Source organism: Entelurus aequoreus, linkage group LG06 (assembly GCF_033978785.1).
Source record: "Entelurus aequoreus isolate RoL-2023_Sb linkage group LG06, RoL_Eaeq_v1.1, whole genome shotgun sequence".
Classification (NCBI taxonomy): domain Eukaryota; kingdom Metazoa; phylum Chordata; class Actinopteri; order Syngnathiformes; family Syngnathidae; genus Entelurus; species Entelurus aequoreus.
This window is the reverse complement of record NC_084736.1, coordinates 82,547,285-82,563,115: the sequence shown is the minus strand read 5'-3', so window position 1 is coordinate 82,563,115 and position 15,831 is coordinate 82,547,285. Positions and strand designations below refer to the sequence as shown.

The window sequence follows — 15,831 nt, the reverse complement described above, 5'->3', positions numbered from 1 at the left end:
TCCAACAAAATATTTTAAAGACTTGGTCTTCACTTGTTTAAATAAATGCATACATTTTTTTACTTTGCTTCTTATAACTTTCATAAAGACAATTTTAGAGAAAAAATACAACCTTAAAAATGTTTTTAGGATTTTTAAACACATATACCTTTTTACCTTTTAAATTCCTTCCTCTTCTTTCCTGACAATTTAAATCAATGTTCAAGTATTTTTTATTTATTTTTATTGTAAAGAATAATTTAAAAAATTTAATTTAATTCTTCATTTTAGCTTCTGTTTTTTCGACGAAGAATATTTGTGAAATATTTCTTCAAACTTATTAGGATTAAAATTCAAAAAAAGTATTCTGGCAAATCTAGAAAATCTGTAGAATAAAATTTAAATCTTATTTCAAAGTCTTTTGAATATCTTATAAAATTTTTGTTCTGGAAAATCTAGAAGAAATAATGATTTTTCTTTGTTAGAAATATAGCTTGGTCCAATTTGTTATATATTCTAACAAAGTGCAGATTGGATTTTAACCTATTTAAAACATGTCATCAAAATTCTAAAATTAATCTTAATCAGGAAAAATTACTAATGATGTTCCATAAATTATTTTTTTAATTTTTTCAAAAAGATTCGAATTAGGTAGTTTTTCTCTTCTTTTTTTCGGTTGAATTTTGAATTTTAGAGAGTCGAAATTGAAGATAAACTATGTTTCAAAATTTAATTGTCATTTTTTTCGTGTTTTCTCCTCTTTTAAACCGTGCAATTAAGTGTAAATATCATTCATTATTAATAATAACATAGAGTTAAAGGTAAATCGAGCAAATTGGCTATTTCTGGCAATTTATCTAAGTGTGTATCAAACTGGTAGCCCTTCGCATTAATCAGCACCCAAGAAGTAGCTCTTGGTTTCAAAAAGGTTGGTGACCCCTGACCTACAGTATACATACAGTACATAATGTTTATATGCTGTGTAGTACGTTTGTATAAATGAGTGTGTTTGATTCTTTATGCACTCTGTAGTGACACACAAATATCCACACCTTTATCACACACCGGCTGGACTTACATTTTAACAGAAGTGCAGATGGTTGGGATATAAACAACAAATATTTTGACATTTAGGGCAGACAACAGACATTTGATGTATGTGGATATGATGTAATGGATAGGAATGTCTGATGCTGGATGTCAATAAAAATAAAATGAATTTATTTTTAATTTTTTTAAATGGCATTTTTGTAAGAAAATTGGGAGTTTAATTTAGGTGATCAGAAATGATTCAATTGCAATTGATGGCTGTTTCATGAAAAGCTTCACAAAAAAACCCGCTGATTTACTCAAAACAAGGAAAATGGAGATATCTGTGTTTACCTGGAAACTCTTTTGTATGAACCTGTCAGGCAGGAGACAAACTGAATAAATTCGAGGCATCTGGTATTTTTTTAGTTGGTTGGAGGAATGATTTGTCTGGCTGTAAAATTAAACACCACCCAACCACTGCTCTGTGCTCCTGTCTACTGCATGTACAGTATACAGTATGAATCATACTCAAATATTCTGTCACATCAATTATTTAGGTTATCAGGGATCATATGGGAAAAGCTTTCTCTGCATGACTGCTCTTGTGTTCTGCTTCATTTAGTGCACAGTAGAACTTCAACTTTTATTTTAGTCCCTACTGCTATTGAAGGAATACCGGTAATTCTGAGCACTTTTATCTGATATCTCCTGACTTTAGTTGCAGTCCTTACTTTTGGTACATTCATCTGGGGGGTCTGCTGTGTTATTGTAAATGTTGGCTGTGTAATATTAAGATTGTGCTATCCTTGTAACTTGGGTTGTACGGTATACCGGTATTAGTATAGTACCGCAATACTAACGAATCATATTTGGTACTATACCGCCTCTGAAAAGTACCGGTCCGCCACCACCGCACCACCATCGTCGTGACATCGTGTCATTGCTGGTTTACAAGCAGAAGAGCATGTTCGGCAGCGCACACACACGGAGTACTTACAAGCAGACACAGCGTGTAGACAGAAAAGGGAGAATGGACGCATTTTGGCTTAAAAACTAACGATAAAGGTGAAATTATAACACTGAAACACCCTCAGGAAGAGCTGCTTTAAGACGTGGCTAAAGTCCATTCACAGTGTTTTAGCTACTTCTAAATCACTAATCCTGGTATCCATGGCGACAAATAAAGTAAGTTTCTTACAAGTATCATTATCACGGCAGGACGAGGAATAGCTAAACATGCTTCACTACACACCGTAGCTCACCGGCGTCACAATGTAAACAAATACCATTGGTGGATCCACTGTAATGATACCAAGTACAGTAGCGTATGTAGTCCATACTACTATGATTACATCAATATTTTTTGGCATCACATATTCTTTCATTTTTTTTAAATAGGTATTATGTTTATAAACTCAGGAAATATGTCCCTGGACACATGAGGACTTTGAATATGACCAATGTATGATCTTGTAACTACTTGGTATCGGATTGATACCCAAATTTGTGGTATCATTCAAAACTAATGTAAAGTATCAAAGAAGAGAAGAATAAGTGATTATTACATTTTAACAGAAGTGTAGATAGAACATGTTAAAAGAGAAAGTAAGCAAATATTAACAGTAAATGAACAAGTAGATTAATAATTCATTTTCTACTTCTTGTCCTTAATAATGTTGACAAAATAATAGGTAGATAAACGACACAAAATGTTACTGCATATGTCAGCAGACTAATTAGGAGTCTTTGTTTGTTTACTTACTACTAAAAGACAAGTTGTCTAGTATTTTTACTATTTTATTTAAGGACAAACTTGCAATAATAAACATATGTTTCATGTACCCTATGATTTGTTGTTAAAATAAAGCCAATAATGCCATTTTTTGTGGTCCCCTTTATTTAGAAAAGTACCAAAAAGTACCAAAATACTATTTGGTACCGGTACTGGTACCAAAATATTGGTATCGGGACAACACTAGTCCCTGCTACTACTGAGCAGTTTTATCTGATACCTCCTGACTTCAGTTGCAGTCCTTACGTTTGGTACATTCATCTGGGGGGTCTGCTGTGTTATTGTAAATGTTGGTTCTGTAATATTACTATCTTTGTAACACAAATATGTCTATTGCCTTTTTTCCAAAAAAGAGACAATAGATCCAAATCTCACCTCCTTTAGTATTTACGCAATTGCATAAAATAGAACCATTAGGTGAGAGGAACTAGAGTTGTCATTGTTGTCTGTTTTGACAACCTCAGGTTGGTCACGACTGAAAAGGAGACAGTTCAGTTGTAATAATGGCCGAATGTAATTTAGCTTGCTGTGGATGAATAAGCTTCTCATTGTCGTGCGGATGAGATGGGAGATACAGAAAGGCGATGGCGCAGACTCATCCGTTAAAAACCGTGCGTCCTCATTTCCTGAGCGTTCAATCCTGACGGGTCCTCGCGGTATGGGGAGTTGCTTGCTGGCTCAGGGATGTTTCAGGTTTTTGAGGACACTGGAAGATGGACGGATAATGTTTCCGGGCACCTTGCCAAAGTTTAGAGAGTGCGCGTACAAATGGCGACACTTTAGTTAACCACAGAACATCAAGCCAGTGACATGACATACGGAGACGGGGTTCAGTTTAAAGGAAGAGCATGACCATTCTTTTAGGATCGAGTGACTTCAGGTGACACGTTTCACAATGATATGTCACCAGATGTCCCCCCATTCTCAGCACATTCTACAGAGGCACTATAGAGAGCCTACTGACCAACTGCATCTCTGTCTGGACTGGAGCCTGCAGTGCCTCAGACTGGAAGTCTCTGCAGAGACTGGTGAGGAGAGCGGAAAAGATCATAAGGAATCGTCTTCCTCCTGTCCGGGAGATCGCAAAAAGCCTGACCAGGGCTCAGAAAATCTGCAGAGACTCCTCCCACCCCCACCAAGGACTGTTTTCACTGCTGGACTCTAGAAAGAGGTTCCGCAGCCTCCGTAGCAGAACCTCCAGGTTCTGTAACAGCTTCTTCCCTCAGGCCGTAAGACTCTTGAACGCATCATAATAATCCTCTCAATTCCCCCCCCAAAATGGATTAACTGGCTGGAATATAAAGACAATATAACATACATCCATAAACCAGAACCGGAAGTTAATAATTGACCGGAAAACTAGCTAGTTGTAAAAGACTAATGTGGTTAGGGTTAGGGTTAAGGTTAGGGTTAAGGTAAGGGTTGACAATAAAGTCCTATCCTATCCCTATCCTATCCGAAAATGTATTTTGTCTTATTTACTAAGACAGGACACGTTTCACACTGATATATCACCAGATGTCCCCCCATTCTCAGCACATTCTACAGAGGCACTATAGAGAGCCTACAGACCAACTGCATCTCTGTCTGGACTGGAGCCTGCAGTGCCTCAGACTGGAAGTCTCTGCAGAGACTGGTGAGGAGAGCGGAAAAGATCATGAGGAATCGTCTTCCTCCTATCCGGGAGATCGCAAAAAGCCGCTGCCTGACCAGGGCTCAGAAAATCTGCAGAGACTCCTCCCACCCCCACCAAGGACTGTTTTCACTGCTGGACTCTAGAAAGAGGTTCCGCAGCCTCCGTAGCAGAACCTCCAGGTTCTGTAACAGCTTCTTCCCTCAGGCCGTAAGACTCTTGAACGCATCATAATAATCCCCTCAATTCCTCCCAAAAATGGATTAACTGGCTGGAATATAAAGACAATATAACATACATCCATAAACCAGAACCGGAAGTTAATATTTGACCGGAAAACTAGCTAGTTGTAAAAGACTAATGTGGTTAGGGTTAGGGTTAAGGTTAGGGTTAAGGTAAGGGTTGACAATAAAGTCCTATCCTATCCCTATCCTATCCGAAAATGTATTTTGTCTTATTTACTAAGACAGGACACATTGGGAAGACTATGTCTCCCGGCTGGCCTGGGAACGCCTCGGGATCCCTCGAGAGGAGCTGGACGAAGTGGCTGGGGAGAGGGAAGTCTGGGCTTCCCTGCTTAGGCTGCTGCCCCTGCGACCCAGACCTCGGATAAGTGGAAGAAGATGGATGGATGGATGTAATATGGTTCACAACTGCTCTGTTCCCATGTTACTTACTCTCTGTGCCCAAGCACCATGTGATAAGTAGTAGTTTTGTTGGGGGAAGACAAATGTTTCAAGGGAAGTAGATGAGGCGAGAGAGCACTAAAATCAGGATGAACAGAGTCAGTGAGCGGAAAGATGCAGAGAATCTAGAAGTGTGGGAGTATCCTTGAGAGACACATTTATCACGGTATGATTGCAGCCTCTTTGTTTTTTAGAAGTATATCACATGACGAGCTGAGCGTATGAGCGCTGGCTTTGAAGATGTGTTGGATTATTATTTCTGAGCATGGGTTCTAATGTAGCCACTGGCAGTGATTTCACTGTGACTCTGAAACATAAAGACTTCCAAGACCAGTGTTTTTTTCCAGCCAAAGCTCTCTGATGTGGTATTTAAGCACAAGCGCGAAAGAAAAGAAAAGACAAGCGAGAGGGAAATCTGGTCTCCAATAAATCTTGTCTTCATGTCAAGTATGTTGATCTCTGCTGTGATGCAAATGGGATGGTCTATTTCAGGGGTCAGCAACCTTTTTGAAAGCAAGAGCTACTTCTTGGGTACTGATTAATGCGAAGGGCTACCAGTTTGATACACACTTAAATAAATTGCCAGAAATAGCCAATTTGCTCAATTTACCTTTAACTCTATGTTATTATTAATAATGAATGATATTTACACTTAATTGAACGGTTTAAAAGAGGAGAAAACACGAAAAAAATGACAATTAAATTTTGAAACATAGTTTATCTTCAATTTTGACTCTTTAAAATTCAAAATTCAACCGAAAAAAAGAAGAGAAAAACTTTAAAAAATAATTTATGGAACATCATTAGTAATTTTTCCTGATTAATATTAATTTTAGAATTTTGATGACATGTTTTAAATAGGTTAAAATCCAATCTACACTTTGTTAGAATATATAACAAATTGGACCAAAGACAAATCATTATTTCTTCTAGATTTTCCAGAACAAAAATTTTAAAAGAAATTCAAAAGACGTTGAAATAAGATTTAAATTTGATTCTACAGATTTTGTAGATTTGCCGGAATAATTTTTTTGAATTTTAATCATAATAAGTTTAAAGAAATATTTCACAAATATTCTTCATCGAAAAAACAGAAGCTAAAATGAAGAATTAAATTAAAATGTATTTATTATTCTTTACAATAAAAAAAAAATGTTTTACTTGAACATTAATTTAAATTGTCAGGAAAGAAGACGAAGGAATTTAAAAGGTAAAAAGGTATATGTGTTTAAAAATCCTAAAATCATTTTTAAGATTGTATTTTTTCTCTAAAATTGTCTTTCTGAAAGTTATAAGAAGCAAAGTAAAAAAAATTATGAATTTATTTAAACAAGTGAAGACCAAGTCTTTAAAATATTTTCTTGGATTTTCAAATTCTATTTGAGATTTGTCTCTCTTAGAATTAAAAATGTCGGGCAAAGCGAGACCAGCTTGCTAGTAAATAAATACAATTTAAAAAATAGAGGCAGGTCACTGGTAAGTGCTGCTATTTGAACTATTTTTAGAACAGGCCAGCGGGCTACTCATCTGGTCCTTACGGGCTACCTGGTGCCCGCGGGCACCGCGTTGGTGACCCCTGGTCTATTTGCTTCAGACATGCCCTAATGCAGCTGAGATAGGCTCCAGCCCCCCCCCCCCCCCCCCCGCGACCCCTGTCAGGTTCAAACACTGATGACATCTATAATTTGGACTCAATATATTGAGAGTCGCCGTCGCCCTGTAATCTCTTACAGCAGGGGTGTCCAAACTTTTTCCACTGAGGGCCGCACACTGAAAAATCAAAGCACGCGGGGGCCATTTTTATATTTTTTCATTTTCAAAACCAACACAATATACAGTTCTGTTTTTTTTTTTTACTTTTGGGGCTCCCTCAAGTTAGGTCCGAGGGACCCAGAAGGGTTTCAGTCTTAAAAGGTTAAAAATAAGTCATATATATATTTTTTTATTAAACGCTTGAATCTCTAATTCAACTTCAGGTGAATATATATATATATATATATATATATATATATATATATATATATATATATATATATATATATATATATATATATATATATATATATATATATATATATATATATATATATATATATATATATATATATATATATATATTTATTTATTTTTTTTTACTTTTTATTTTTATGTTTTATTTAATTTTTTTATTTATGTATTTATTTTATTATTATTTCTTTACAATTCATGAGCTTTTTGTAAAAACCCTATTTGTGGGGGTGAAAATACAAAATATACAATATTTTTTCCCAAAAAGATTTTCAAAGTGGAATATTTGATGTGAAGTAATTGGATTCCTAAATAGGTCAATAATCCATAGCAAAATTGATTTGAATTTATTATTATTTATTTTATTTTTTTTAGCAAAGACAGGTGTTTTTAATTCCACTAAAATTCTTGGGGATCTAAAAGTGCTCCACTCATAAAAAGGTCAGGTTTTTTTTTTTTTACATTCAACACTTAAATCTCTATATCAGCTTCAGATAATCTATAGTGTAATTAGTTTAGTATATTTATAATTAGCATTAGTATATAATTAGTATGTATTTTTTAAAATAATTTTCATATTTTTCATGTTTTTTTGTTTGTTGTATTTATGTCCTTTTTGTCATTGAATCAGTCAATAATTCATAGCAACATTGATTTTGATTCATTATTTTTTGAGAAATTATTTTTAAAAATGATGTTATTACAGTCAACAATGCAACTTTTTATCGTTGCATTTCACTTATTTGCTCTTTTATTGTACTTTTTAATGTTTTTTTAAAAAATTTTTTTAGTATTTTTAGAATGATGTGCCGCGGGCCGGTAAAACATTAGCTGCGGGCCGGAAATGGCCCCCGGGCCACACTTTGGACACCCCTGTCTTACAATGTCTCAGCACGCTCTGCCAAAAGATTAGGTTACATGTTAGAAAATCTCCTCTTGACTGCTGACATTTGACCCAACGATAAATAAATGCTCAACCGCAACATGTAAGTGTAAAAAAACCAACTAACAACATTATGATTTGTACATCAGTGCTTGTTGTATTTTCAAACAAAGAAAACAATCTGAAATTGTCTTTATTTTTAAAGACAAATATTCAGCCTGTTTGGGAATTGTGTGCTCTACTTCAACAATTCTAAAAAAAAAAAACAATTCAAGAATTTCAGTTCATCTTCAGCATTGGAGCATTCACACGCAATTACTATTTTATTTGTTTGAATAATGCTGTATAATAGACTGTATTTATATTATTCACATGTGAATAATGCTGTATAATAGACTGTATTCATATTATTCACATGTGAATAATGCTGTATAATAGACTGTATTTATATTATTCACATGTGAATAATGATGTATAATAGACTGTATTTATATTATTCACATGTGAATAATGCTGTATAATAGACTGTATTTATGTTATTCACATGTGAATAATGCTGTATAATAGACTGTATTTATGTCATTCACATGTGAATAATGCTGTATTATAGACTGTATTTATATTATTCACATGTGGATAATGATGTATAATAGACTGTATTTTTATTATTCACATGTGAATAATGCTGTATAATAGACTATTTATATTATTCACATGTGAATAATGCTGTATAATAGACTCTATTTATAATATTCACATGTGAATAATGCTGTATAATAGACTGTATTATATTATTCACATGTGAATAATGCTCAATAATAGACTATTTATATTATTCACATGTGTATAATGCTGTATAATAGACTGTATTTATATTATTCACATGTGAATAATGCTCAATAATAGACTATTTATATTATTCACATGTGAATAATGCTGTAAAATAGACTGTATTTATGTTATTCACATGTGAATAATGCTGTATAATGGACTGTATTTATGTTATATGCATGTGAATAATGCTGTAAAATAGACTGTACTTACATTATTCACATGTGAATAATGCTGTTTAATTGACTGTATTTATATTATTCACACATGAATAATGCTGTATAATAGACTGTATTTATATTATTCACATGTGAATAATGCTGTATAATAGACTGTATTTATGTTATTCACATGTGAATAATGCTCTATAATAGACTGTATTTATATTATTTACATGTGAATAATGCTGTATAATAGACTGTATTAATGTTATACGCATGTGAATAATGCTGTATAATAGACTGTGATTACATTATTCACATGTGAATAATGCTTTTTAATAGACTGTATTTATATTATTCACATGCAAATAATGCTGTATAATAGACTGTATTTATATTATTCACATGTAAAAAAATACCCAAGTGTTTATTGTCTATTGTGAGCGAACTGTGGTGCTGAATTTCCCCCAGGGATCAATAAAGTACTTTCTATTCCTTCAGGAATTGCCTCATTTAATTATTTAACATGTTTACAATATAGTGTAAGATTTTTAATTCAGTGTTAATATTTCAGTGGGTCCCAGGCCCCTCTGTAGTGGCCCTCTGTGTCAAAAAGGTAAAGAACCCCTCCACGACTACATATCACCATGTGTTTATGAACATCTTTAGTCAAAGACAGCCCTAGTAAATACAAACTGTCAGCAGACAGGAATGTAATGTGGTGAGAATCAAAGCAAGGTCCTTACTAAAACTACAGTAAGCTTTTCTACTTTATTTTTTTTAACTTCAGGTGGTCTTAATAGTGCCTCTCAACTCGTTCTAACCTGGGATTAGTGTCACGTTTGTTTTCATGCACTGGAAATTGGAACTATGTCCGTTGACCTTAGGGAAATTCATTTTGCAAGACCTTCACACATCGTCAACAGTCAAGGGAAATGAATCTGGGCAGTTGTTGTGAATGTTGAACAACACCATACCATACCATACCATACCAACTTTATTTATAAAGCCCTTTAAAAACAACCAACACTGATAAGACAATCCACTTGGCTGCTAGGAACTGAGCAGCAGGCAGAGAGTGGAATGTGAGATGACTTCCACAGCTGTGTGTAAATACTCTGCATCATTTGGTGAATTAAGTCTCACCGTTGATGCTATTTTACACATTTACTTTACTTTAACAAATGTGAGCTTTTTTTCCCGTCACGGTTGTGTAGGGAAACTAAGGACCACCCTCTGGTGTTCAGTAAAAGGTGTGACATAATGAAATGCAACTTTGTAATCAATGAGGACCCGTTGTTTGGTTTTGGGGGAACATAAAACCAGCTTCATGTTTTCATAAGAAAACCATCCCCTATCCCGGGGGTCAGCAACCTGTGGCTCTTTAGTGCCGCCCTAGTGGCTCCCTGGAGCAGTTTTTAAAAAGGATTTGTTCGAATAATTGTTTCTAAATGATCACAAAATCGTTGTATTACATTGAGTTCCTGACAAGAAGACCCAAGCTGTCTTTGAAACCTACCAAGAGTAAGGCTCGTAAAACTCCACTGTGTAAGGGGGGGGGGGGGGGGGGTAAGCAAGATGAAGGTGTTCCTGTGTTCTTTCTGGTATGGTAATCAACAGAAGGATGTTGTTCTGGCCCAAGGACTTCTAGAGCGGAGAGAAGACAGGATCTGCCCAATTTCCAGACGACCTCTTTTTGAAGTATTTTACGAACTCTCTTTGAACTATTTTATGGAACTCTTTTTGAACTATTGTACGACCTCTTCTTTTGAACTGTTCTGTAACCAAAGGTAACACTGGAAGTGGAAGCGGTGGTCAGGTGGTCGGAGAAAGTCAAATACAGAAGGAGGAGTGCAGTCTTTTGGGAGAGCATGCTGGTTTTCGTAAGAAAACTATCCCCTACCCCGGGGGTCAGCAACCTGTGGCTCTTTAGTGCCGCCCTAGTGGCTCCCTGGAGCATTTTTTAAAAAGGATTTGTTCGAATAATTGTTTCTAAATTATCACAAAATTGTTGAGTTCCTGACAAGAAGACCCAAGCTGTCTTTGAAACCTACCCAGAGTAAGGCTCGTAAAACTCCACTGTGTAAGGGGGGTGGGAGGGTAAGCAAGATGGTGTTATTGTGTTCTTTCATGTATGGTAATCAACAGAAGGATGTTGTTCTGGCCCAAGGACTTCTAGAGCGGAGAGAAGACAGGATCTGCCCAATTTCCAGACGACCTCTTTTTGATGTATTTTACGAACTCTCTTTGAACTATTTTATGGAACTCTTTTTGAAGTATTGTACGAACTCTTCTTTTGAACTATTCTGTAACCAAAGGTAACACTGTTTACGACCTACTTCCCTCTGGAAGTGGAAGGGGTGGTCAGGTTGGTCGGAGAAAGTCAAATACAGAAGGAGGAGTGCAGTCTTTTGGGAGAGCGTGCTGGTTTTCATAAGAAAACCATCCCCTATCCCGGGGGTCAGCAACCTGTGGCTCTTTAGTGTCGCCCTAGTGGTTCCCTGGAGCATTTTTTAAAAAGGATTTGTTCGAATAATTGTTTCTAAATGATCACAAAAACGTTGTATTACATTGAGTTCCTGACAAGAAGACCCAAGCTGTCTTTGAAACCTACCAAGAGTAAGGCTCGTAAAACTCCACTGTGTAAGGGGGGTGAGGGGGTAAGCAAGATGGTGTTCTTGTGTTCTTTCATGTATGGTAATCAACAGAAGGATGTTGTTCTGTCCCAAGGACTTCTAGAGCAGAGAGAAGACAGGATCTGCCCAATTTCCAGACGACCTCTTTTTGAAGTATTTTACGAACTCTCTTTGAACCATTTTATGGAACTCTTTTTGTACTATTGTACGACCTCTTCTTTTGAACTGTTCTGTAACCAAAGGTAACACTGGAAGTGGAAGCGGTGGTCAGGTGGTCGGAGAAAGTCAAATACAGAAGGAGGAGTGCAGTCTTTTGGGAGAGCATGCTGGTTTTCGTAAGAAAACCATCCCCTATCCCGGGGGTCAGCAACCTGTGGCTCTTTAGTGCTGCCCTAGTGGCTCCCTGGAGCATTTTTTAAAAAGGATTTGTTCGAATAATTGTTTCTAAATGATCACAAAATCGTTGTATTACATTGAGTTCCTGACAAGAAGACCCAAGCTGTCTTTGAAACCTACCAAGAGTAAGGCTCGTAAAACTCCACTGTGTAAGGGGGGGGAAGCAAGATGAAGGTGTTCCTGTGTTCTTTCATGTATGGTAATCAACAGAAGGATGTTGTTCTGGCCCAAGGACTTCTAGAGTGGAGAGAAGACAGGATCTGCCCAATTTCCAGACGACCTCTTTTTGAAGTATTTTACGAACTCTCTTTGAACCATTTTATGGAACTCTTTTTGAACTATTTTACGACCTCTTCTTTTGAACTGTTCTGTAACCAAAGGTAACGCTGTTTACGACCCACTTCCCTTTGGAAGTGGAAGGGGTGGTCAGGTTGGTCAGAGAAAGTCGAATACAGAAGGAGGAGTGCAATCTTTTGGGAGAGCATGCTGGTTTTCATAAGAAAGAAGTGTGCTGGTGACTGTACAAGAGTACAGTGTGTCCAGGTGTCTCTCCTCAATATTGAGTCCAAATTGAATTATGTCTCTGTTTAATTCTTTGCCTCTTGTCTTGTTTAATAGATGTCATCAGTGTTTGAACCTGACCGGATTGAAAATGGAAAAATATGAGGGATTTTTTTGTTTGTTTTGTTTGAGGACAAACATGACACAAACCTGTTAGAACTACCACTATTTAATATGTTTGTGTGTATGCTTCACTGATGAGACTAGTTGGTGAACATTGTTTTGTCCTACTAATTTCGGCGGTTCTCGAACTCACCATAGTGTGGACTGTGACGCAACAGTTTGTTTACATGTCAAATCTTCCACTCCTTTTTCGACTCATCTTGTCCACCAAAAGTTTTATACTGTGCGTGAATGCACAAAGGTGCACTTTGTTGATGTTATTGACTTGTTGGGAGTGCTAATCAGGCATATTTGGTCAGTGCATGACTGCAAGATAATCAATGCTAACATGCTATTTGGGCTAGCTGTATGCACATATTGCATCATTGTGCCTCATTTGTAGCTATATTTGAGCTAATTTAATATCCTTTACTTGTATCCTTTTTGTATATCAGTTTTATGTGCATGTCTCATGACACATTATCTGTATGTAATACTGGCTGCATTCCTGATAGTTGTTGGTGTGCCATGTTGTTCCAGACCACAGCAAACATTACCCAGCTTGCCAAAGATTGTAATAAACCGATTAATAGAAGACAGTTTCCTTTAACTTGGACACACACATATATTTTCCTTTTGGCCATTAAAAGCCAGTCATTACCAGGAGTTATCTCACCTTCTGAGTATTTACTAATGTTTTCTAGTGTTGTAAAAATGTGTAGAATAAATATTACATTTCAACATTTCTGTCAATGAAGATTTGCTTCAGCCTGCGACACATAGTCATTTTGATAGTAGGCTACTATAGACACTTACATCATGTGTTGCCTTCATTATAACACTTATATAAGACATTTAAAGTCATTTTGATAGTAGGCTATTATAGCTAATATAGACACTTACATCATGTGTTGCCTTCATTATAACACTTATATAAGACTTTTAAAGTCATTTTGATAGTAGGCTATTATAGCTAATATAGACACTTACGTCATGTGTTGCCTTCATTATAACACTTATATAAGACTTTTAAAGTCATTTTGATAGTAGGCTAATATAGCTAACATAGACACTTACATCATGTGTTGCCTTCATTATAACACTTATATAAGACTTTTAAAGTCATTTTGATAGTAGGCTATTATAGCTAATATAGACACTTACATCATGTGTTGCCTTCATTATAACACTTATATAAGACTTTTAAAGTCATTTTGATAGTAGGCTATTATAGCTAATATAGACACTTACATCATGTGTTGCCTTCATTATAACACTTATATAAGACTTTTAAAGTCATTTTGATAGTAGGCTATTATAGCTAATATAGACACTTACGTCATGTGTTGCCTTCATTAGAACACTTATATAAGACTTTTCAAAGTCATTTTGATAGTAGGCTAATACAGCTAATATAGACACTAACCATCATGTGTTGCCTTCATTATAACACTTATATAAGACTTTTAAAGTCATTTTGATAGTAGGCTATTATAGCTAATATAGACACTTACGTCATGTGTTGCCTTCATTATAACACTTATACAAGACTTTTAAAGTCATTTTGATAGTAGGCTAATATAGACACTTTTGTCATGTGTTGCCTTCATTATAACACTTATACAAGACTTTTAAAGTCCTTTTGATAGTAGTCTGTTATAGCTAATATAGACACTTACATCATGTGTTGCCTTCATTATAACACGTATATGAGACTTTTAAAGTAATTTTGATAGTAGGCTAATATAGCTAATATAGACACTTACATCATGTGTTGCCTTCATTATAACATTTATATAAGACTTTTAAAGTCATTTTGATAGTAGGCTAATATAGCTTATATAGACACTTACCTTCATTATAACACTTATATACATATTTTAATTGTTTGCGGATCCAGACACATTTTTAAATATTTTTTCCATCCAATATGACTCTTTCAACGTTTTGGGTGGGGTCAGAATGTATTTCAGAGGGTTGTAGTTATCCACGTTTGAGGGTTGCAATAGCTTTGACATACCTAAACATGACTACACGGTGGTATTGTTGATTCATAAAGTCATCCCCAATTTAATATATTTTTCCCTTTTTTGTCCTTTGAAGGGCTGAACCTATCCTCACCCGGATGAAAGCGGACCACACGCGCATCATCTTGCCAGCCATAGACAACATCAAATACAACACATTCGAGGTGCAGCAGTACGCCAACGCTGCCCACGGCTACAACTGGGGGCTGTGGTGCATGTACATCATCCCGCCGCAGGAGTGGCTGGACAAGGGCGATGAGACGGCGCCTATCAGGTGAGCGCCACAGCGAGTGGGCAGCGTCCATAATGGATGAGGACGTGTGATGAAATATGAATAACCCGAGTTCATGACTTATTCATGCGGGGAGCCATCAAACTCGGGTGCTGTTGTGCCACACAAACACACAAATAAAGCGTCCACATGGAAAGCTGTCTAATTACCATGATGAATAGCTTGAGTTGTACGCAGGAACCACAATGCCACGTGGATGGCACGTTATTAATGTGTTTGGATGGCACCCAAGCAGCATCTTGGATCATCTTCCAGTATGTTCCCTTCAGTCGGGGGTCAGCAACCCGCCGCTCTAGAGCCACATGCGGCTCTTTGGTGGCTCCATGGAGCTTTTGCAAAAAAATGGGGTGAAAGATATGTTTTTTGTTGTAGTGATGTGAAGTGTGTGAAGTAGAGATGTCCAATAATATCGGCATGCCGATATTATCGGACGATATATGCGTTAAAATGTAATATCGGAAATTATCGGTATCGTTTTTTTTTATTATCAGTATCGTTTTTTTAAAAATTTTTTATTTTTTATATTAAATCAGTGTTTTTCAACCTTTTTTGAGCCTAGGCACATTTTTTGCATATATCGGCCGATAATATCGGTAGGCCGATATTATCGGCCGATATATGCGTTAAAATGTAATAGCGGAAATTATCGGTATCGTTTTTTTTTATTATCAGTATCGTTTTTTTTTTGTTTTTTTTTTTATATTAAATCAGTGTTTTTCAGCCTTTTTTGAGCCTAGGCACATTTTTTGCATATATCGGCAGGCCGATATTATCGGCCGATATATGCGTTAAAATGTAATATCGGAAATAATC

At 36.0% G+C, this 15,831-nt stretch overlaps 1 protein-coding gene across 2 annotated transcripts in view; it reads left to right on the top strand.

Moving 5' to 3' along the window:
- galnt9 (polypeptide N-acetylgalactosaminyltransferase 9) overlaps positions 1-15,831 on the top strand; it is a 230,961-nt gene that overhangs the window by 102,421 nt on the left and 112,709 nt on the right. Inside the window, exon 5 of one of the 2 annotated variants that reach the window (XM_062051655.1) lies at positions 14,803-15,000. The exons of the other annotated variant lie outside the window; for it this stretch is intronic. Within the exon in view, the coding sequence (XP_061907639.1) occupies positions 14,803-15,000 (198 nt within the window). The remainder of the gene's footprint in view (positions 1-14,802; positions 15,001-15,831) is intronic. 2 annotated transcript variants of the gene reach the window in all.